Source organism: Geotrypetes seraphini, chromosome 6, assembly GCF_902459505.1.
Source record: "Geotrypetes seraphini chromosome 6, aGeoSer1.1, whole genome shotgun sequence".
NCBI lineage: Eukaryota > Metazoa > Chordata > Amphibia > Gymnophiona > Dermophiidae > Geotrypetes > Geotrypetes seraphini.
Window position 1 is genome coordinate 164,644,187 of NC_047089.1, and position 23,744 is coordinate 164,667,930.

The window sequence follows — 23,744 nt, forward strand, 5'->3', positions numbered from 1 at the left end:
TCTCCCTGCCTCCTATGCAGCAGCATTTCTCTCCCACCACTTCCCTGTGCAGCAGCAGTAGCGTTTCCTCTACCCCACTTTCCCTTCCCACGGTCTGTCCGGCTCCCTTAGTCCCTTACCGCCCCCCCCTTCCCTTCCCGCGGTCCCGACTATAAACCTGGTGATTCCAGCAGCGTGTGCAGCAGTCTTCACACACTGCTTCGGGTCCTTCTACTGCCCTGATTTACTTTGGCACGTCCCTGATGACATCATCAGAGATGCGGCAGAGCAAATCAGGGCAGTAGAAGGGCCTGAAGCAGCGTGTGAAGACTGCTGCACACGCTGCTGGAATCGCCAGGTTTGTAGTCGGGACCGCGGAAAGGAAAGGGGGGGGGTGAGCCGTCAGACGTCGGGAAGGGATGGGAGGGTCAGTCCGGCGAAAAAACCTTACTGAGTGGGGAGCTGGCAAAGGAGTGTTTTCTGCTTCCGCAAGCGTGGGGTCTGTTAAGCGCACATGCGCACTCCTGCAGCCACAGACATACGGAACACGCAGATAGGAATGCGCATGCGCGGCTAGCGTTTTATTATATAGGATTCCCAAATCTCTAATCAGAATGAATCTCAAATATTTCAAGGACGCCTGTAGCCAAATCAATGGGCCACTAGCTTCCCTAGGCAACATCATTATTAGCTCTTGATTTGTAATGACAGGAAACAATTCCTTGCAGAGAACCTCATGAAACATTGTCTTAAGTAGTACCAGTATCTGATTGCCCAAGATTTTATAAAATTCAGCATGCAAACCATCGAGGCCAGGAGCTTTAAAGATTTCAAACCCTTAATTACCTAATCCCACTCTTCACATTTGATAGGGACCTTTAAAGCTCTCCTATTCTCTGTAATTTTGGGTAGGTCAAGTCCCTCAAAAATCCTCATCTAATAGTTGCTGTGGGCTTCTCTCTCCTGCGCTCAACCTAGCATAAAAGTGGGACCAAATCTCCCCACTCTGCTGTTTGATGGTATATCACTTCCCCTGCTCATCCTTTAACATAGCGATAAAATGTGACTCCCCTAGCTAATTTTATTTCCAAAATAAAAAAATTCAGTTTTTAACATAGCAGTGTGTGCCTAGTTCTTTGATGGTTTAGTAAATGATTGGCTGTCTGCAATTGAATGAACTACTCCTTAAGCTCTCTTGTCATTTTCCATGCTATCTCTCTCTGAACTGAAAACAACTGTTCCCCTAACCTTATTAAGGTACTATTCAACTTCTTCATCTTCCATATAGTGTAGGAATTAATAGCCCTTTTTAACACAGTTTAGACCACCTTCCCAAAACAAATTCAGGTTCCTCACTTACACCAATAGGCATTTTCTACATATGGCCCTTCTCTGCCCATTCTAAACACACTAATCTGAAATATGCAGCTGCTCTGTCTCAACCCTCTAGGTATCATCGTTGAGGATACATTGAAAGCGTGGAGGGGCATAATCGAAAGGGACGTCTAAGTCCGTTTACGTCCATCTCGCAAGTCGTCCAAAGTTAAAAAGAGCCTAAGACAGGGGTGTCCAATGTCGGTCCTCGAGGGCCGCAGTCCAGTCGGATTTTCAGGATTTCCCCAATGAATATACATGAGGTCTATTTGCATGCACTGCTTTCATTGTATGCTAATAGATCTCATGCATATTCATTGGGGAAATCCTGAAAACCCGACTGGATTGCGGCCCTCGAGGACCGACATTGGACACCCCTGGCCTAAGACATATTTTCGAAAGATGCGTCCAACTTTTTTTTTACTTTCGAAAATCGTCTAATTATACGTTCTACCGATCTGATCGTTCAAGCTGCTAAATCATCCATCTTTATACCACATTTCCTTCCAACTTTCCATCCAAGTCCAAAACGCCTCGAACAAGCCTTTTTGGACGTGGGAGGGGTCTGCAAAGTGATGGACTGCACACCCAGACATGCCACCTAAATAGTGGGCTACCTTACAGGGCACTGCTGTGAACTTCACAAAAAGGGTGCCATGGCTTCTCCTCACTACAGCTCCCTTATAGGTGATGGTGAGCCCCCCAAACCACCTCCAGAATCCCCTACACCCACTTATCTACCACCCCAATAGCTCTTCTGGCTGCAGGAGCCACTTATATGCCAGTAAAAAAGGATTTTGGGGGTGTATAGTGCAGTGCACATGTTTAAGTATCAATGCAGTGATTACAGGGGCTTATGGGCATGGGTCCATCCCTCTATGGGTCCCTAACCCACCCCCAAGAAGACTTAAGCTGCCTCTGGGCTGGACGACTAGGCTTTCCTATGCCAGGCGGCCAGGTGATGATGGTCTGGAGGCTGAAATTTAAAGTTGTGAATAAAATTTTTATGGGGGTGGGGGGGTTGGTGATCACTGGGGTAGTGTGTGGGGGTCGTGTGTGGGGGTCTGTGTTATGTGTTTGCAGTGCTTATCTGGTGAGTTTAGGTGGGTTCCGTCTAGGCTCTGTTGTTACACTTTCGGTTATACATGCTGTACGACTAAGTCTAAGCTGGCCTACGTCCCGCCCTCGACACACTCCCGAAACGCCTTGTTTAGCTTTGGACGTTGAGTGGCACTATGAAGGCCTAGGTCGTTTAGAAATACGTCCAAAACCCGGTTTTATTATCAGCGCTTGGACGTTTATGAGAAATGTTCGTCCAAGTGCCGACTTAGGCCGGTTTTTGGATGTTTTTTTTCTTTTGATTATGAGCCCCTTAGTGTGCAGCAGCGGCTAAGAAAGCAAATAGAATGTTAGGAATTATCAGGAAAGGAATGGAAAACAAAGATGAAAAAGTTATAATGCATTTGTATCGCTCTATGGTATGGCCACATTTCGAATAGTGTATGCAATTCTGGTCACTGTATCACTCCAAAAAATATAGTGGAATTAGAAAAGGTACAGAGAAGGGCAATAAAAATGATAAAAGAGATGGGATGACTTCCCTTTGAGGAAAGGCTAAAGTGGCTAGGGCTCTTTAGCTTGGAAAAGCGAAGGTTCAGGAGAGATATGAGAGAGGTCTATAAAATACTGAGTGGAGTAGAAAGGGTAGGTGTGATTTGCATGTTTACTCTTTCCAAAAGTACTAGGATTAGGGGGCAAGCAATGAAGGTACTAAGTAGTAGATTTAAAACCGGAGAAAACATTTCTCCACTCAATTAAACTCTGGAATTTGTTGCCCCGGTAATGTGGTGAAATCAGTTAGCCTAGCAGAGTTTGAAAAAGGTTTGGATAATTTCCTAAAACAAAGGTCCATAAGCCACTGCTTGTTCCTGGAATAAGCAACATAGAATTTGTTTTACTCTTTGAGATCTTGCTAGGTACTTGTGACCTGGATTGACCAATGTTGGAAACAGGATACTGGACTTGATGAACCTTCGGACTGTCCCACTATGGCAATTCTTATGTTCTTAATCCCTTCCTACCTTAGAGAACAGGCTCTTGGAGACCGGTGTATAATCCAATCTATTGTCAACATAGTCAAGGGCTCCAACTATTGCATTTGTCCCTTATTTTCCCAGCCATGGCTCTGTCCAGGAGGTCGTCCACAATGCTGTTATAATCTCCTACTAATATCACGAGAGTTTCTTCAAGTTCCTCTAACGCATTTCACATATTAACAAAAAAATGGCTCATTTCTTACTGTGGAAAAAGAGGCCAAGATAAATTAAAAGCTCTTCTCCCACACTTTCCCCATTTCCTCCACATAGTGCTCCTCTAGATCTCATACCACTTTCTTTTTCACAAATTATACAGCCCTATGAACCAAAATGGCTATCTTCTATATTTCTAGATGTGCTTTCTATTTAAATTCATCTGTTTCAGGCATCGCCACAAGGCCTCTTTTAGGATATTCTGATTTCTTTGTTTTGCAAGTATCATTTGAAGATACCTCCTTTTGAACCATGCATTTTTGAATAACTTCCGGCTTTCCCTACATAGTCTAGTTTAAAAGCAGTTCTACTAATCTATCTAATTGTTATCCCCAGCAGCTGGATCCTATCCTGGTTAAGGTGGATTCCATTCCTTCAGAACAGTGTCTCTCTTCTCCAGCAGGTTCCCTTATTTCTAACAAATCTAAAGCCTATCCAGCACCATTGTGCCATCCATGCACAGATACTTCAGAGCTCAACCTGGCTCTGGGATCAGGGTGTAAGATTTGGGAGGATTGTGGAAAATGCAGTCCTCGATTTTCTTGATTTTGTTTTCCTATCTGAAAGCCAAAATTTAGATTCTAGATCCTCCTTCCTGCACTTTCCTATGAGGGCAACTCTTTAAAGTGGCACCTAAATGTTTATGCCACTTAAGGCTGGATTCTCTAAACCAGGGGTGTCCAACCTTTTGGCCTCCCTGGGCCGCATTGGCTGAAAAAAAATTTTCTGGGGCCGCCCAAATGCACATACCCTTGTAGCCACTGCAGTTCAATGCTGGTATTGTACAGTGCCTTTAGTGGCTGGTCACCAGAAAATACACCAACGTGTGACCCGGCCTGGAGTCACTCTGCAGGCTTGGAGTGACAAAAGGAACTCGAATAGAAAAACACAAGCACAGTTGTATAAATGTTCATAACATAAATTTACTTGCAAAAAAAAAAACAAGGTAAGAATGTCCCAAACCAAGTAAATGGTGCTTCTTGCAGAAGTTTCTTCAAAGAAAAACTCAAAAGCAAAAATAACACAGTAACAGTTCAGGATTTCTTTTCCTTCAAACAGTCACTAATTCCCCTGAGATCTTGCTCCCTCAGGGCTTCTTTCCTCAGGGCTCTCACAGCCTACTCCTAAGTAGCTAGTAATGCAACGGTACAGTTCTCTGCTCTGATATACATAAAGTTCACAGTAATCCAAACAGAAGCCTCCAGCAGCCTTTGAAGCACTGCTGGGAAATGAAAAATGTCCTAGGTTTGCCTTTCCAAGCAGCTTCATATAACAGCCTTCAAAATTCCCTCCCAGGGTGTTTGCAAACCTCACCCTAAACAAGACACTTTCAGCTTCAGGCATTCAAAACCAAAATGCAGGGTACAAAAAGAGTCCAAAACAAAACTCACAGTCTTAAGCTCAATCTTGACACCTGGTGATTAAGCCAACTTCCATGGGTTCAGGATATTCACCAAACTCCTCTGGCAGACTAGCTCCATAGGGGTTTCTTTCTCCTGCCCTAGAAGATCCAGTGATTTACCAGCCTCAATTACCTCCATAGGTGTACAGTTCTTGCTTCTGCTTGGACCCAGGAGGTCATCATGGGAGAGGAACTTTAATCTTCTCCCTAGCTTGCCTAACTGTCTGTTCCACACTGCTGCCTTTTCTAGAGCAGGGCCACACCCTGTTCTAGCTGAGTCAGCACAGACCTGCACAGCTCTTGGGCTCCCCTGGTGGTGACCTGGATACAGAAAACCTGGTGAGTTCTTAGCCCTCCCGGCTCCCCCTGGTGGATGGCAAGTAAATTTACGTGACCAAGGTCAGGACGGCTCCTGCTTGGTCACACCCTGCAGCAAGACAGAGGAGGGAGCCGGCAAGACAGTAAACACCCGGGGGCAGCAGAGAAAAACACCACATCGCCCTTGACCGGGGCCGCACAAAATACTTCACGGGGCTGTATGCGGCCCTCAGGCCACAGGTTGGACACCCCTGCTCTAAACTGTGCGGCTAGTGGCGGCTGCTTAGAAAAGCAGCACTGATCATGTGATTCACTGATCACGTGTCAATCACGTGATGGTGCTGTTTAGAGAATTGTAGCCACATTGAAAGTAGGCGTCAGAAATGTAGGCTAGGGTTTTGCAGGCTTACATTTCTTGCACTTACTTTCGATGAAAATTGCGTTATAGAAGTGCCTACTGGTGCCATGTCAACTTCTGGCATAAACCACACCTATTTTAGATGTAGACTCCAGTAGTCGCCTCTATGGATGGGAGTTGGCCACCGTCGTTTATAGGCACTTGCAAGCACCTACTTTTTTTTTTTAATTGGATTTTAATTGGTTTTAAATGACATGGTCAATTACCGCATCATTTATCATCAATTAAATCACTTAAGTTAGGCGGCAGTAGAGCACCTACCGCTGCCTAACTTTCAGTACAGTTTTGAGAATTTAGACCTTAATGCCAATTTTATAACAGAGTTAAGTCATGCCTAACCTATTATAGAATAGTGCCAAAAGGCTTCTTTGGCATGCCAAAACTTAAGCATGACAGCATACACCAGGTCAATGTGAGTTATAAGCTGGTGTACGCATCTGATACTATTCTATAAGGTATGTGCATTGCTAGGCAGAAGGCCCTTGCTCCGCCTACTTGTACAGCCCATTGTTATGTGCCGTGCAACTAGCCTGCTAATTTTAATTAGCACCTAGCACACATGCATGTAAATTCAAATTTGTTATGTCATCCACTTGTGTAAGCGCATCTATTCTATAAATTAATGTGTGTAATTAGCACCTAAAATTAAATGTCCTTTACAGAATTGCTCCTTATGCCATTAGTATCCACAAGTGCCACAATAGCGATCTCCTCCCCAGTGCTCTCTAACTAGGAGACACATGAATTGTGCTACTTTGCACCTGGCAGGCAAGATATCAAATGATCTTCATATCCACATTCAGCCAGCTATGTACATTCCTATTAATCTGAGTATATTCTGTTATAATCTATAGGAAAGAAATGAAGCCTGTTGGATTTAAAAGGAGTGATTTCATCAGAGTTTATATTTGCTTCACAGGGAGAACAAGGAGTTATGGGGCCTCCTGGTCCACAAGGTCCTGTTGCACAAGACTCAAAAGGAAGTATTATATATAGAGAAAAGGTAAGACAATGTCACCAAAGCAATTTATAAAACTTCATGAAATGTAGGAACAGGCCTGATTCCTGGAGACAGGCATAATGCTATGAATAGTAGTAGACCTCCTGAGAAAGTACCAAAACATGAGAAGGGGAATAGGGCCAACAGACCAGGAGGAAGAAAAGAAACATGAAAGGGAAGAGAGAGCTGATGGGAGTATTAGACTAGTCTTAAACTTGGATGCACCTCAAACAAGTGCTATAGTTAGCCAAGTTTAAATTTTCACATGCTAAGTAGAGATGTGCAATTGTGCATAGAAAAGATTTTATGATTTTATCCCTGCTTTTTGGACTTTTTTTTGTTTATTTCAAATGTCATTTAACTCATGGAAATTGACTTTAACAAATATTAAAGATTTTAGATTTTGCGGACACAAAAGGCATGTTGTAAAACCAAATGCAAGCTTATGAATGCACATCCTAAATAGGAAGTCACAACTGGAAGTGTTTTGTGTTGTAATATATACTGTGCAGAACCTTTTCTATGATAACTCAATGTACTGTAAACCACTTTGTAATAACAAATGGAGCCTTGAGAGTGTATTTTTTGCAGAGGTAAAATAAAATGACCAAACATTTTACCAAAGTTAATCTTCACTTTTTTTTTAATGCATTAGGGTGAACAGGGTGAAAAAGGTGAAAGAGGTGACTCTGGCGTTCCAGTAAGTAAAATCTTTGTTTCATTTGCTTGAACATATTGTGCCTGATAGCACAGAGTAAAAACTAATCCTATGGACTATCTTTCATAAAAGGGATTTCCAGGGCCAAGTATCAAAGGAGAAAAGGGTGAAAATGGAAAGCCAGGACCACGGGTAAGTGTGGGTTACGGAACTTCTTCCATTAGAATTGGTGCCTGCATGTATTATAAGCTTCCCTTCTATTAACATTTGAAAAACCGAGATTATATACACTGGGCCTGATTCTGTAAATGGCGCCTAACTCCATGCTGTTTTCAATCAAAGAATCATGTCTAGTGGCGCTTAAGCAGGCTTGGGCACCGCTAAGCATCCCAGTGGTAGATGCTGTTATATTAGAGCGGAATTTTCCTGGCCTAATTTACTGATGCCTAACACAGACACCTAACCATGTCTAAGTCATACCTCATCTATTCTCTACCCCCTAACCATGCCACTTTTCAGGTAGACACCTCAACGTGGGCATTGCTAGACGCCGTGCTGAATTCCATGCGCAACTTAAATTAATCTTTTCTAAATTTCTTCAATTTTTTTTTAATGGTGTGGCCAATTAAGAAAATTTAGGTTGCCTGGGGAATTCAGTTAGGTGTCGCTAGGTGCTGCTAATGGGGGAAAGAGATTGAAAGTCAAGGTATTATCACAGGGTAGACACCTCTGATGGTATGGAAAACATGAGGAAGGACCTAGCAAAGCTTGAGGAATGGTCTGAAATTGGTAGCTAAAATTTAATGCTAAGAAAAGCAAGGTCATGCATTTGGGCTGCAGAAACCCGAGGAAATGGTACAGTTTAGGAGGTGAAGAACTTTTGTGCATGGAAGAGGAGACAGACTTTGGTCTGATAGTATGTGATGATCTTAAGGTGGCCAAACAGGTTGAAAAGGCAATGGTGAAAGCTAGAAGGATGTTTGGGTGCAAAGGGAAAGAAATGGCCAGTAGGAAAAAGGAGGTATTGATGCCCCTGTATAAGACTCTGATGAGACTTCATATAGATTATTGTGTACAATTCTGGAGACCACACTTTCAAAAGGATATAAACAGGATGGAGTCGGTCCAGAGGAAGGCTATTAAAATGGTTGATGGTCTACATCATAAGGTGTACGGGGACAGACTTAAAGATCTCAATATGTATGTTTTGAGGAAAGGCAGAGAGGGGAGATATGATAGAGATGTTTAAATGTCTATATGGCACATGAAGTGATTCTTTTTTATTCAATTGAAAGGAAACTCCAGAGTAAGAGAGCATAAAATGAGGTTAAGAGGTGATAGGCTCAGGAGTAATCTAAGGAAATACTTTTTTTTACCAAAATGGTGGAAGATGCATGGAATAGTCTCAAGGTAGAGGTAGTGGAGACAAAGACTGTGTCTGAATTCAAGAAAGTGTGGGTCAGGCATGTGGAATCCCAAAGGGAGAGGAGGGGATAGTGGATACTGTGGATGGGCCATTTGGCCTTTATCTGACGTCATGTTTCTAGAATGATTTTATTATCACACGTGGATGCAAACATCTACTTATGTGAAACTATATCTTATCCTAAAGAAGGTATGTCTGTGTCGAAATATGGAAATATTGGGTATTCTGAATAGAGAATAAAAATGTTTCTGAAAACCATTACCAGGCGAGGAGTCTTCCTTTTACCTTATTCTGGCTTAGGAACTGTGATCATAACAGCAACCTCATAAACAGGGTGGAAGTCTGGGATTGAAGGTCAGTTCTTTCACATAGCAGAATGCACTTTTGCTAGTGTAAGTTCACAGTTACACACTTGACTTTAGGCATGAACACTTACACTAGCTTATAGCTTAATGGTTGATGTAAATGTTTGTGCCTAACTTGCTAGTTAGATGTACAACTGATCACCATATTCTATAACCAAACAAAACCACAGTGGTGGAAACGAAGAAACAAAAGTCGTCTCTGGCATTCAACAAGATGATTTATTGCAAATTAAGTGTTGACTCAACACAAATCGTGTTTTGGCTGCTAGGCCTGCATCGGGAGTCTAAATATAAAAACATAACATAATTTGCAAAAATCTTCTCGTTAAACGTCAGAGACTTCTTGATTTCTTTGTCTCCCCCACTGTGGTTTTATTTGCTTTTGGACTTGCAGAGGATTTGTCTTCTGTTTGTATGGTACATATTCTTTAACCTGCTTGTGTAAGTACTAGGCACTTGCCTAACCTGCACATTCCCCTCTCATGTCCACACCCCCAAGTTGTTGCACACTAAAGAAATCATATGCTAAGGGTACAGAATATTAGTTTCAATTAGTGCCAAAGAACTCAAATTATAGCTAATTTGATTGTTAATGTCAATTAGCACCTAGTTTATCAATGAAGTTATGTGCACAACTGACACTATTGTACAACCTGCTAAGTACGTAAATAGATACACAAGATGATAGAATTAGGGGTATATGTCCAGCCCCCTGAGCTCTATATTTTTAACAGTTGGTGTCAAATAAAAATATATAGGAAAGCTGAGATGACAGATCTGTTCTTCTGTATTCAATTTTGCTTTTTGTAGGGAAAACCTGGCAAAGATGGTGAAAAGGGAGAAGATGGATTTGATGTAAGTTTCTAAAATTATTTGTCTGTATTTAAATTATATATCAGTTTTTATGCTATGGTATAACAGTGATTGTGCTATAGCTAGCATATATGACAGTATTCAAGAATAAATGCACTCATACAGGTGCAAGATACTTTATCTGAAATTTTGAAAACCGAAAAGCTTTGAAAAATGAAATTTGACACATACTGGAAGTACGGTAGTCAATTTCCCCAACTTAACACACACTGAAAACAATGCAGGAGTATGCTTTTCTCCTGACCTCTGCGCAGTTCAGGTCGGAGGGCTGGAAAGTGACAAAAGAGAGCTGCAGATTCCACTCAGGGTGGCAGTGAGAAGCAAAAAGGGTCGGAGGGCCGGCTTAACATTATCATTTTGAAAAGCAAAAAAATTCCAAAAAACAAAATATGCCTGGTCCCAAGGATTTCGGATAAAGGATCTATTACCAGTACTATCACTATGCTTACTGTATTAAAAGCACCTTGGTCTTCTATGTACAGCCTATATTTTTGGATTTTTTTCTAACTATTCAGCATTTAAAAGCTTACAGTGACTGCAAAAAGTCTACACCCTCTTAAGGGGGTACATTTAGAAAACATTCTCCATGTGTAAAGTATGTTTTACACATGAAAAATTATGCAGGGGTATACATATATATGTATGCATGTTGACAAGAACACCAGTAATTTTGTGGCACCTATATGGAGGCATTTCCTTTGGACCAAAGTGGAGGAGTAGCTGAAGGATTAGGAGCACCAGCCTGCTAGCCAGGGGAGGCTGGTTCAAATCCCTCTGCAGCTCCTTCTGTTCTTGATCAAGCCGCTTATTAACTCTCCATTACCTCAGCTACAAAATTAGATGGTAAATCCTCATGGCACAGGGAAATGTCAGTTCAATAATGTATCTCTACCTGAGTATGAAAGAAAGTAGCAAGTATGTTGAAATAAGTCTTTACATGTTGTGTGACATGTCTCAAAGTTACTCATGCACAGTTGTGGCTCAGTGCGAGTCTAACATTCCAAGAGACAGGATGTCAGGAGAGTCCTCTTATGAATCAAGTAAGAAACTGCTAGATTTGGAGCACTATTCAGTGATAAAATTTCTCACAAAAGAAGGGAAAAAACCAAAGGAGATCCAAGAAGCAGTTTAAGTGGTTAGAGAGTCTATTGAAGACGACCCTCACACTGAATGGCCTGAGGAAGCAGCTTCCACAGAAATGTGCATGAAAATCGAGGATTTAATTTTGTCAGACAGACAAATTAAGGTTTCCCAAATATGTGAAGAAATGGTCATCTCAGCAAGTACAGTTTGGAAAATAATTCATGAAAAGTTGAGCATGTCCTAGGTTAGTGCAAGATAGGTTCCAAGAATGCTGACACCATGTCAGAAGGTCACGAGGCTCCAGTGCTGTCAGGAGAACTTGAAGATGCTTCGTGAAGACCAAGTGAATGTTTTTCACCATTTGGTGACTGGATATGAGACTTGGGTCTAACACAGAGATCCCAGGTCCAAAATGGAGTCAATACAGTGGAAGCGAAAGTCATCCCCCACCCGAAAAAAGTTCAAGACAGAAAAATCTGCAGGCATGGTGACTGTCTTCTGGGATGATGAAAGATTTTGCTTCTAGAGTTCATTCCACACAAGACAACCATAACCGGGGAGAGTTATGCCAACACAATAATTGCTTTGCGGGAGTCAATCAAGGAGAAAAGATAAGGAAAACTCACAGTAGGCATGCTGCTTCTTCATGACAATGTGCCGGTGCATATGTCACGACAATCAGAAGCTGCTATCCGAGAATAAGGGTTTCAGCAGCTGAACCATCCACCCTACAGTCCTGACCTGGCTCCCTCGGATTATTTCCTGTTCTGAGTTTTAAAGAAATCTTTCCGTGTACAGCAGTTTTCAAGTGATGAAGATGTCAAAGAAGCTGTGACATCCTGATTTGGAGTTCAAACAGAAGAATTTTTTTTCAAAGGGGTTAAAGTCAATGCAGGAAAAGTGGATGAAGTGTATGGAGCTATCAGGGGATTATATTGAAAAATAAAACAAAAATTATTTTCTTTCCTACTGAGGTATATGAATTATTTGGACACCCCTCGTAAATGTAACTCACCTTTAGATGCTACTGAAAAGGTGTGAGCTTAAAATAAAATCTAAGTAGAATAAGAATTGTATTTCCTGTATGGAAATTTAGGCTCAGCTTTCCAACTCAAAATGATGATTGCTTTTAGTTTTCATGTAAATGATTTTGGTGTTTTTAAAAAAACATTTTGTATAAGACCCATAATATTGAAAAGCAATATGGCAGAACCATTTTGAAAAATATGTTTCTGTCATACAGGGTCCAGCTGGTGAGCGAGGATTTCCTGGACAACCAGGCCACACTGGTTTGAAGGTGAGTAGTTGATGCCCCAATTTGATAACATTAGCCAAGTCCTTACAGCTTTCATATCATCAGGTAGGCCGTAGCTTAGCCATAGTAACTGATACTTTCATGGAAATACTTTTCTTGTAGTAGGGTAGGGCAGTGGTTCTCAACCCACTCCTCAGGTTTTCGGGATATTCCCAATGAATATGCATAAGATGTATTAACATACACTTACTACTACTACTTATCATTTCTATAGTGCTGCTAGACGTACACAGCGCTGGTCATTAAAACATTCAAGAGATAGTCCTTGCTCAATAGAGCTTGCAATCTAATCAAACAGACAAGTAGGGGGTTAGGGAGTTTCGCAGGCATGGGTGCTTTGCAAGCCAGTAGGGGTTAGGAGTTAAAAGCAACCTCGAAAAAGTGGGCTTTTTCCTCTATTGCATGCAAATATCTTTCTTGCATATTCATTGTGGGTATCCTGAAAACCCGACTGGCCAGGTGTTCCCTGAGGATTGGGTTAAAAACCATTGGTTTAGGATATTCAGTTAAAGAAGGTTGTAATGGGACAAGGGAGAAGTAAAAGAAAAAGTACGAATGGGAGACATAGAATGAAAAAAGGAAAGAGAAAGCTAGAGAACGGAGGAATGGAAGGGAATCTGGCTGAGAAAGAAAGCAAATGGGCCATATCATCAAGGCTATTATAGTTTAAGCACCATTTTGCATAGCTTGTCGAAGTTGGCTCTGTTTAACTGTTTAATGTGGAGCCTTTGGTAAAAATATGCATAAGGATGCTGACAAACACATGTGTTTTTGCCGGCATATATAATGAGATCTGCAAGTTCAGAAATCTAAAATTACTGTCAATTATATATGAAAGTGCTGATTTTTGACACATCCATGTATACATGTTGGCGTCTTTTCATATAGAACCCCATTTCAGTAAAACATATGAGGCACAATTAAATATCGAAGTCACAAAAAGTGCTTTTCAATGTTTTCAGCACAAATCTTTCTTCTGCCTTCCCCCAAGTTCAAGTACAATTGACTCCTTTATCACTCGTCTCTCAAACCCTGACTTGTGGCTAGTGCAGAAGTCAAAGGAGAAATCTTTAAAAATATGCTTGTATTCACATTGTAGAATTGGAATACACATTTTTTTTGGGATGTCCCAAACCATTACCCCTTAAAATTAGTGTTTTGTGGATCAACACGTGTCAAAAGTAGTTTTCTGAAATCACCATTTACACATGTATTGAATCTACAAGTGTAAGTGCCACTATTTTCATGTGTTGATACTTTAAAAAAACAAACAAACCTCTGTTGTTTATGAGGATGCTATTGTAGTTTAGAGATTTTTATATCAGTTCCGTTATTGTAATTACCTTCTTTAGTCTTGCTAATACAAAGTTAGAATTTAAATTTTTGAAATTCTGCATTTGATAAGGATCGCTATCAAATATGGAGCTCCAAACGGGGTATGTACAGGGAAGCAAGATTAACACTCAACTTTGTTAAGATAGTGAAATATTGCAGTTTGAAAATTCAAATTTTGTTTAAATTTAAACAGATAAAAACAGACGTATTTATTTATGTAACTTTATTTCTTTGCAGGGAGAGAAGGGTGAAATAGGTCCTCAAGGGCCTCCAGGAATTGTAAGTACAGTAGATACAACATTTTCACTTGGTAGCCTAGAGTAATTCTTACTTGTGAATTATTCATAAAAAAAGCAAAACAGCAAAACCCACAATGCTCCCTCCCCCACCACACACACACACACACACACACAAATGTGCTGTAAATCATAGTTGTGAATAACTTTGGAAATAAACATATTTCGGGAATAACAGAATTCGTGCAATTTTTTTCTACTGATTTTTGTTATTATATTACCTCAGCCCCAGAACATGCTTGCATAGGAACCCTTCATTGGAAGTTTGTACCCTGTTTATACCCTGGGAAGTAGATTTGGCATCAATCATCAATAGTTAAAGAAAGCCACGCTTTACATTTACATAAAACAAGGTTAAAAAATCAAGTTCTTCATCCTTTTGGTGATGTGAGACCTGAATCATAACTTAGGATAGAGATCAATTCTTTCATGCAGTGAGTAGATGAATCCTTTTTTTTTTTTTTTAATTCAATCATCTTTATTGAATTATTCAAACATACAAAAAGTCATTGACCAAGTACAAGTACAGATACATAACACAATACATTTAAATATGGTCAAGAACTTACAAAGAAAGAACAAAGAAATCAGAATCCCTTTTTTAATGAAACTTTAGTAGCTCTTAATTTTTCCTCTTCATTTTCTTTTAAGCTTACACCTACTATTAAAAAGCACTTTAGAGATTGAGTAGATACATCTACATGTGGAGGGGTATTATTAAAAAGATAGTCGTCAGAATAGGAAGTCCACATCAGAATGTCCCAAACGGACATCCATCCAATGTGCACAGTAATTTTGAACAGGAAATTCCCAGTAATTGTCTGTTTAAAAATACACGAGATGGACATCTGTGTGCTGGAAAAATCTGGCATAAATAGCCAGTTTACGAACTGAAATGTCCAAATTATGAATGGTATAAAATCAAGGGACATGGACGTCTGTATGGCAGCATTCTAGACATTTTAGATAGACCTTTTTTAGAAGCATCTAAATGACAAAAAGATACATAAACTGACCATATGACCACTGGAGGGATTATGTAATGACCCTCCACACACACACACACACACACTCCTCCAGTGGTTACTGACCTCCTTCCAACACACAAATTTCAAAATAAAAGAGTACATACTGTATCTGTCTCTAGAACAGCAATATCTGGTATGGGAAAGCCTCGTAGAGCATCACACAGGTTCTTTAAGAAGCCTAGTGAAACATAGAGAAGAGGAGCCAGGCCCATAGGCCACTCTAACCACTATATTTATGGTGGAAAGTATGAGTCCACAAAAACCCACCAAAATTCTACTATATTACCATATAGGTGCCACCTGCAGCCATAAGGGCTATTGGGGTGGTAGACAAGTGGGTAAAGTAGGGTTCGGGGGAGTTTTGGAGGGCTTACCATAAATTATAAGGGGATTCTGGTGAGATGTATATCTGGTACCTTTTATGTGAAGTTCACAGCAGTGCTCTCTAAGGTGCCCAACTGCTCTATTGGTATGTCTGTGTGACCAGTCCATTACAATGCTGGCCCCTCCCATGTCTAAACTGTGTCCATTTGGCTGTTTTTGTTGGATGGTTTTGTGGTCGAAAATGGTAAATAAATTTTGATGTCCTTGCCATCTAGACATTCTGGCAGCCAAGATGTCCTAGTAGATGATTTTCAAGCAAAAAAATAAAAATAAAAATTTGGATATCCAGTTTGAAAATGACCATTTCTCCGGTCCCTGACTTTGGACATTTTGTGGGAAACATCCAAAGTTGGACTTAGACATCCTATTGAAAATGGCCCTCCATGTTACCTAGTTGGAGTAAGAGTTTGCACAAATGAACACACTTCTTCCTCAGTCACCAAACAAAATACTGTCTATCCATTCACTATATTGTCCTTCTCACACTCACTAGTCTGTGTTCTGGTCCCATCTACTTTCCTCTTCAAACCCTTCATTATATCAGTCAAGAAATCCACATATGCTATTGCATTGGGATCAGCCACCTCCCCTATAAGCATTCACCAAAAACATCACTGTAAGATACAATTCATGTGGCCTAGTCAAAGCATCCTTCACCCAATTTCTATAATAATTATTCTTTTCCTCTTCACAAATCCATACATATTCCTCAAAATGCAGTTTATAGACATCATACTCATCAATATCCTATGCTTTTCCCCACACTCGTTCAGGATGCCTCAGTTCACACAGTGGCTGCAACAGCTGTGATGTTCTGCAAGGATATAGTTTGTAACTCTTACGCAGCATAATATCTTGCACTGGCGCTGTTCTATCCAAGGACTCACTCAAAGATATATTCCAGATATCATCAGCCTTCTCCACTGAACACTCCTTATTAAATAATTGTTTTGGAAGCCACACTGCTCCCAAATCAGTCACACAAGGGGTGGGGCAAGCAGTAGTCCCGAACCAGGCTCAGCTAGATTTTCACAACATGGAGGGATCCCAAAAGATGACTCGGGGATTTTGCAGAGCACAACAAGTGGAACAGACAGCAGCCATATTTTATCATGAGAACTGAGCAACTTTCTTTGGGAGATCTCCAAGTGCCAATAGTCAACACCTAACCGGCCAGGGTAACCACATAAATGGGACCGCATAAAACACAGTCCTAACTTTATGCGGAAACCCATGGCAAGTTAAGTTCTGAGTATCGACTTAACCGGCTATGTGTTAGCCAGAGCCACATAAACCTGATATTCAGTGCCAAAACCCAGACATAGCTCAGTATTGAATATCTAGGAGTAATGCCAACACTGGTCAGCAAACTGCTTGCCATCCAGCTGAATATTCACCCTTAAATATATTAAGAAACTGAAAAAAAACAACAGAATGTTGTTTTCGTTTGTTTCTGGTCTTTTTAGTGTGTTTTAAAAATGACGTAAAGAACACAGAACTGTAATTTAAAAAGATATAAAAGCTTATGTTTATGTATTTTGTAACCAAACAAAACAGCACAAACAACCTGAAGAAAAGGGACAAAAATGAATTTAATACAAGGGGCCGCTGAAAAGTTCTTAGCCCAACCAACAAAGTTGGGGCAGTCTCCATCGAGGGCTATACACTTAGGGCTCCTTTTACTAAGCTACGTTAGGGCTTTAACACGTGGAATAGCGCGTGCTACAATGCCATGCGCGATAGACGCTAACTCCAGCATTGAGCTGGCTTTAGTTCTAGCTGCATAGCGCGGGGTTAGCGAGCGCTAATCTGCTGCATACGCTAAAAATGCTAGCGTACCTTAGTAAAAGGAGCCCTTAGTCCAGTGATTTTCTACGCTTTTTGTTCTGTTGGAAAAATATGGAACAATAAAAGTGGAAAATTGCCTTCGATAGAGACTGACTCAACTTTGTTGGTTGGGTTGAGAACCCTTCAGTGACCCGACATGGCTCATATTTCGGTATGAAGCCTGTGTCAGATGTCTGAAAAACAATATATAAACAGTACTTAATCCAGATACAACAAAACTTATACAAATATAAAAAAGTGAAATTAGCTTTCATCAAAATACATTAATAAATATTAAAATGTAATAATCATAAAATATCCAATTTTAAAATCTATTAAAACTAAAAAAAAAAAAAAACCAATTGAATAAATTTAAATAAACACAAATATCAGACTACATGTAAAAATGCTAATATACATTGAGGCCCATTTTCAAAGCACTTAGACACGTGAAGTACCACAGAAACCTATGGTGCTTTATGAGTCTAAGTGCTTTGAAAATGAGCCCCATACTGTATAAAATGCAATCAAAATCCTGTAATTTCATTTAACATAATATTTTAAATAACAAAGTCCCATGCTTTGAATGATTTGTTAAGAGCAAAGTCTCACAAAACTGATTGTACTTAAAATAAAATAGCAGGAATGAAATTGATCTATTGTTTAAAGTGCTAAGTATAAAAGGCAAGTATCTTTAAAATATATGACCGTGCAAACATGAAGTTAAATATATTTTTAAAGTGACTTAGAAAATTAATGTGCAATCTCATAAAGGCCCCCTTTTATCAAGCCGTGATTAAAAAAAAGTCCTAAAAGGGGGCAAAAGTGACTATAAAAATTAATCTGTGTCTAGTGTATAAATATTGTAAAATTCTAATTATAGGCATAAGAAACGTTATTGATTAAACTATGCTTAATTCAAGTGTAACTATGCCACTATACTTATGCAAGTGTAGTAGCGTGTTATGCTGATTCTGACTCAGATCCGAATAAATAAAATAATTATTAAAAAAAAAAAAAAAAGAAAAGAAACGAGACCATGAAAACAAAAGATTAGAGGGTTCGTTTTCAAAGCGATTTAACTGGCCAGAAATGGCTCCTGCCTGGTTAAATCGCTTGTGCAGAACTATCCACTGATATTCAATGGCACTTAATGGGCTAGTGCTGCTGAATATTACCATAGACTGCCAATCTGAACCATCTATTTTGTGGGTGGTCTGGGGGTGGAGTTGGCACTTATGTGGTTAAGTGCCAATATTCAGCATTTAACTAAGGGGCCCTTTTGCTAAGGTGCGTTAAACGATTTAGTTCACACTAATGATTAGAGCATGCTAAATTCCGACACACATTTTATCTCCATCAGCGTCTTAGCATTCAGCAAATGCTAATTGTCACTGCGCGTTAAATTGGCTAGTGCACCTTAGTAAAAGGACCCATAAGTTACATGGTCACATCAGCCCATATAACCGTCAGTCCTATCTTTATGTAGTGTCGCTTAGGCGGTTATCTGCTGAATATCCAGAAATAACGTTGGCAATGGCAAACAAATCGCTCACCACCGTGGCTGAATATCAGTTCCTAGGGTTTGTGCTAGACACACCCCTATTGTGAACGCCTGCATTCATTCCTCACTACCAACTTTCAAGCACCGGCTACCTGTATTCCCATTCAAAACCCATTGAAGTCTTAGGAATATTTATTTTACCTCCTCCCCTTTTACTAAGCCACGGTAGAGGTTTCTACCGTGGCCCATAATTCTAGCTGATCCAACGCTCATAGAATTCCTATGAGTGTCAGAGCAGCATCGGAGCATTTAGCACCCCAGGCCACAGTAGAAACCTCTACCATGGTTTAATAAAAGAGGGCCTTAGTTTTAAACTCTTTACAGTCTCTTCAGGTGAATGATAAGATGTTTGTAAGATTGACCCTTCACAGGAGAATCTGTGGTTTAGGATTCTTCTATAACAGTGGAACATTTCTCTCTGATCTTTTGACCCTGTCTATGCATGCTATTTGTATTTTACCTGATGCGAGATTCCTAGCAAAAATTTTATTATTTTTTTTTTTTTATGTTTACTTCAGGTAGTGCATGATGGAATGGAAAAAATTGTTGGTGAAAAAGGAGATCCTGGCTCTCCTGGTTTTCCAGGCATAAAGGGTGAACGAGGTCCCAAAGGTACAGTTCTGTAAAACCTGAAAGCAGTTCTAGTTTGATTTTAGTGAAATTAGTGATAACTGATACAAACTTTCAACAGACGTGCCCAAACTAGGTTCCATTCACGCTATCAGGCTATCCCCCAGTAATAATATGCACAAGGTCTGATTGCATTTAGTGGAGGCAGTGCATAAAATACGTAGCTCTTAAGCATAGTCATTGTGAAAATCTTGAAAAGCGAACTTGGTCATGGCCCTCAAGGACTGAGTTTGGACATTAATGCAAGGTATTGAAGAAACCATCTAAATCAAATTTCTCAAGACAGGTTCTGTTTCAGACTGACAGCTCTAGTTGTGACTGAATTGTGCTCTCTATGTCTGATAACCCCTTACATCGGCTAACTGAAAAAAGTAGTTTCCTTTTCACAGTCTGGAGCCATATTTTTAACTATCTGGCTTAAATTCATGTTTTCCAAGTTAACCTCCAGTCACAATTTGCTCTTAGAATAGGTTCCTCTACCTGTAAATAGTTAGGCAGTTTAGACAGTAACTTAAGATCATGCTTCCAAAACCTTACTGATATGTTTTATTTGTCTCAAAGAAATCAACCAAACGAAGTAATCAAACCTTTTATTCCCCCCCCCCCCCCCCCCTTTTAGGTCTTCCAGGAATACAAGGATATCCAGGTCCTCCAGGTAAAAAATGCCTTCTGGTTTTCTTTTACTACCCTTGTTAAATTTCCATAACCTCTACTTATTTATTTCGATTTATATCCTGTTCTCCCAAAAAGCTCAGAACGGTTACAAGTAAATGCACATAACACATGTAGCAGTGGGGAACATGGAATCAACAAGGAGGGGGAGACACATCTATCTAAGCAAGGAACTGTGGTTACCTTGGTTGTGGGGGCAGTGCTGAGTGTCTCACTGGACTTCCTGTAAACTTCCACAAGTGTTAATTATTAGGTACATGTGAGCAGATATAACTTTGCCACATGCTAGAAGATTCTTTTGAATTTGCCCTGTTTGACAAACACAGAATGACAATGGGAAATGTGTATTCCATCATTTTTTTTCAGTTGTAACCTTTTAACCACAGTCCTTCACAGTAAGTTTAATTGGACTTCTAAGGTCTAGTTTTAAACAATCCTTTTTATATTCCTGGGAAAAAAAGAAAACAAAAACACATGTAGGAATCTAATTTTATAACATCGATGTCCAGAAAAGTTCTTATTTTATGTATATTTTATATATAAAGGCCAAATTTTCATAAGTTGTCTATCCCATAATTTACACTAGTAACATTAGACCATCAGAGGTGTAAATGCTTGAAGTAATTCTTAAAGTAATATCAGACTGTCAGGGGAGTAAATCCTTATCTTAAAGTAACATGAGACCAACAGAGATGTAAATGCTTAAAGTAATCTTAAAGTAATGTCACACTGTCAGGAGTGTAAATTCTTGAAATAATCTTAAAGTAATTTCAGACTATCAGAGGTGTAAATCGTTGAAGTAATCTTAAAATAATATTGGGTCATCAGGGGTATAAATCCTTAAAGTAATCAAAGTAACTATCAGAGCTGTAAATATATTTATATTCTGCACTATCCAATACCCTAAGCCACTGTTCTTCGGTGCAAGGCTCGGGGACCTCTGAAATGGCCCTCATCACCTCTCTGTCCAAGCTTGTCACAGAAAAGGGGAATTGAATAGGGAAAGAGCCACACACTTCAAGGCAAAGCATTTCTCACTAGACAAAGAGAATTTCTTTGAGGATATTCTCAAGGGAACTATTGAAGGTGGGCTGGTGGGGATGGATACTATTGACACATGCTGGATAGTACTGTTATGGCCACACGTTGGAAGATACGAGAGTCATTTCATAAATAATGCACACTATTTTTTAAAATTTACATGTTTTATTTTTTTTTTTCAAGTATTTCTTTACAATCCTTCAATATATTCTTCCTGCTTTGCAATGACCGAGTCCCAACATCCGGGAAGCTTTATTATTCCATCCAAGACACCGTTTTGTTCAGTTGTCGAATGGCTCGTGTACCTGCGGAAGAAAGCTCTTCCAGAGATGCAAAACGATGTCCAAGCATAGGTTGTTTCAACTTTAGAAAAAGGACAAAGTCTGGTGGACTCATGTCTGGACAGTAGGGAGCATGAGGTAACACCTCCCAGCCGTATTCGCATAGTTTTTCAATGACGAGTAGAGAGTTCCATCTTCCCCACGACCCAAAAATTTTTTTGAGCTCAATCAAAAGTCAAACAAATGATGATTTTTGCTTGTGATCATGAAGGCATCATCATCACAAACAAAGTTCCATGTGAAAGAAGTGTCACAGCAGCGTATTATCATGATTTTTTGCAAAAAAAAATGCACAAAACCCGACCTCAATTGCTTTTGGCTGGGCCACTCATTCTTCACAACAACGCTTGCCCACACATAGGGAATGTCATTGGAAAAACTACATGAACACGGCTGGGAGGTGTTATCTCATGCTCCCTACAGTCCAGACATGAGACCACCAGACTTTGTCCTTTTTCTAAAGTTGAAACAACCTATGCTTGGACATCGTTTTGCATCTCTGGAAGAGCTTTCTTCCGCAGGTACACGAGCCATTCAACAACTGAACAAAACAGTGTCTTGGATGGAATAATAAAACTTCCCAGATGTTGGGACTCGGTCATTGCAAAGCAGGAAGAATATATTGAAAGATTGTAAAGAAATACTTGAAAAAAAAAATAAAACATTTAAATTTTAAAAAAAAAAAAAAGTGTGCATTATTTATGAAATAACCCTCATATATGGCAGCTCTCCTTCAGCTTAGTTAGATCCAAAGTGACACTGATTTAAAAATTACTGAAGGCCACTGCCCTAAGCAGATCTCAATTAAAATATACATAATTAAAAACAAAACAACAGTTACTAACAAATAATACAAATCTTATCCCATTTTGTTTCAGCTGACATATACAAGCTGTCATATTTCACAGCCAAGATCCATAGTTTTATTTAGCCAGTGTTCAGCCAGATATATTTTCAAGCGCTTTTTAAATAAATCAAGTTTTTGTTATGTTCTCAATTCTAAGAGTAGGGAATTCCATAGTTTTAGACCATATAACCTTAAGCATTGACATCCTATATTTCTCTAATCTGGTTACACAAAAAAGGGAATTTCAAGCAAAATCGTTGAAATTGAATGCAGTGTCCTGGTTGGCTGATACTTCTTCAAAGAGGAAGAAATAATGCGTGAAATTAAATCATTCAAAATTTAAAAACTAAAAGAAACTTGAGCTTAATCCTTTCATCGATTAGTAACCAATGTAACTTTTTCAAAATAGGAGTAATGTGAGTAAAACAAGATGTGCCAGAAAGCACTCTAGCTACAGCATTTTGTGTTACTTGAAACACTTTAAAATAATTTTTTGAAATTCCTATTAATATTCCGATGCAGTAATCAAAATGAGGAATAACAACACTTTGTACAACTAGCCCTAAACCTGAGGAAGATATCAACTCTCATAACCTTCTCTTTATAAAATACGGTACTAATAATCTTGTACTCTTGAAATTTCGTTGTCAAAGATGAATCTAGCATGACCCCTAAATTTCTCATTTTCCTCAAGATTTGAATTTTTACATCATTAATCATAAAATCATAAAATCAAAAGGAACATCATTAGATGTATAACCATGTTCAATTTCAAATGATTTCCTCCCATCCATTATTGGATAGTACACAGATGCAACATATTAGCAGCAAAAATCTGAATCTCATCCGCTTATAGGGGTCCTTTTATTAAGGCGCGCTAACTGATTTAGCGTGTGCTAAAGATTAGCACGTGCTAAATGCTAAGGCATCCATTATATTCTATGGGTGCCTCAGCATTTAGCATACGCTAAATCGGTAGCGTACTTTAATAAAAGGACCCCATAATCTATACTGTAGATTTCCAGTGCAGAGTACAGCAGTCTTGACAAGTGGGTAGTTTCCGTTCACCTGCAAAGATTGAACATAAGAATTGCCGTTGCTGGGTCAGACCAGTGGTCCATCATGCCCAGGTCAAAGGGTCACCGCGTGAGCGGACTGCTGGGCACGATGGACCACTGGTCTGACCCAGCAGTGGCAATTCTTATGTTCCTATGTTCAGTCTTTGTGGGTGAACGGAAACTACCCATTTGTCAAGACTG

The 23,744-nt window shown here is 39.7% G+C and overlaps 1 protein-coding gene across 1 annotated transcript in view; it reads left to right on the plus strand.

Annotated features, from left to right (window-relative positions):
• COL4A1 (collagen type IV alpha 1 chain) overlaps positions 1-23,744 on the plus strand; it is a 347,504-nt gene that overhangs the window by 185,081 nt on the left and 138,679 nt on the right. Inside the window, exons 13-20 of the mRNA XM_033949647.1 lie at positions 6,720-6,803; positions 7,456-7,500; positions 7,591-7,650; positions 10,060-10,104; positions 12,449-12,502; positions 14,093-14,134; positions 19,473-19,566; positions 20,204-20,239. Coding sequence (XP_033805538.1) covers positions 6,720-6,803; positions 7,456-7,500; positions 7,591-7,650; positions 10,060-10,104; positions 12,449-12,502; positions 14,093-14,134; positions 19,473-19,566; positions 20,204-20,239 — 460 coding nt within the window. The remainder of the gene's footprint in view (positions 1-6,719; positions 6,804-7,455; positions 7,501-7,590; positions 7,651-10,059; positions 10,105-12,448; positions 12,503-14,092; positions 14,135-19,472; positions 19,567-20,203; positions 20,240-23,744) is intronic.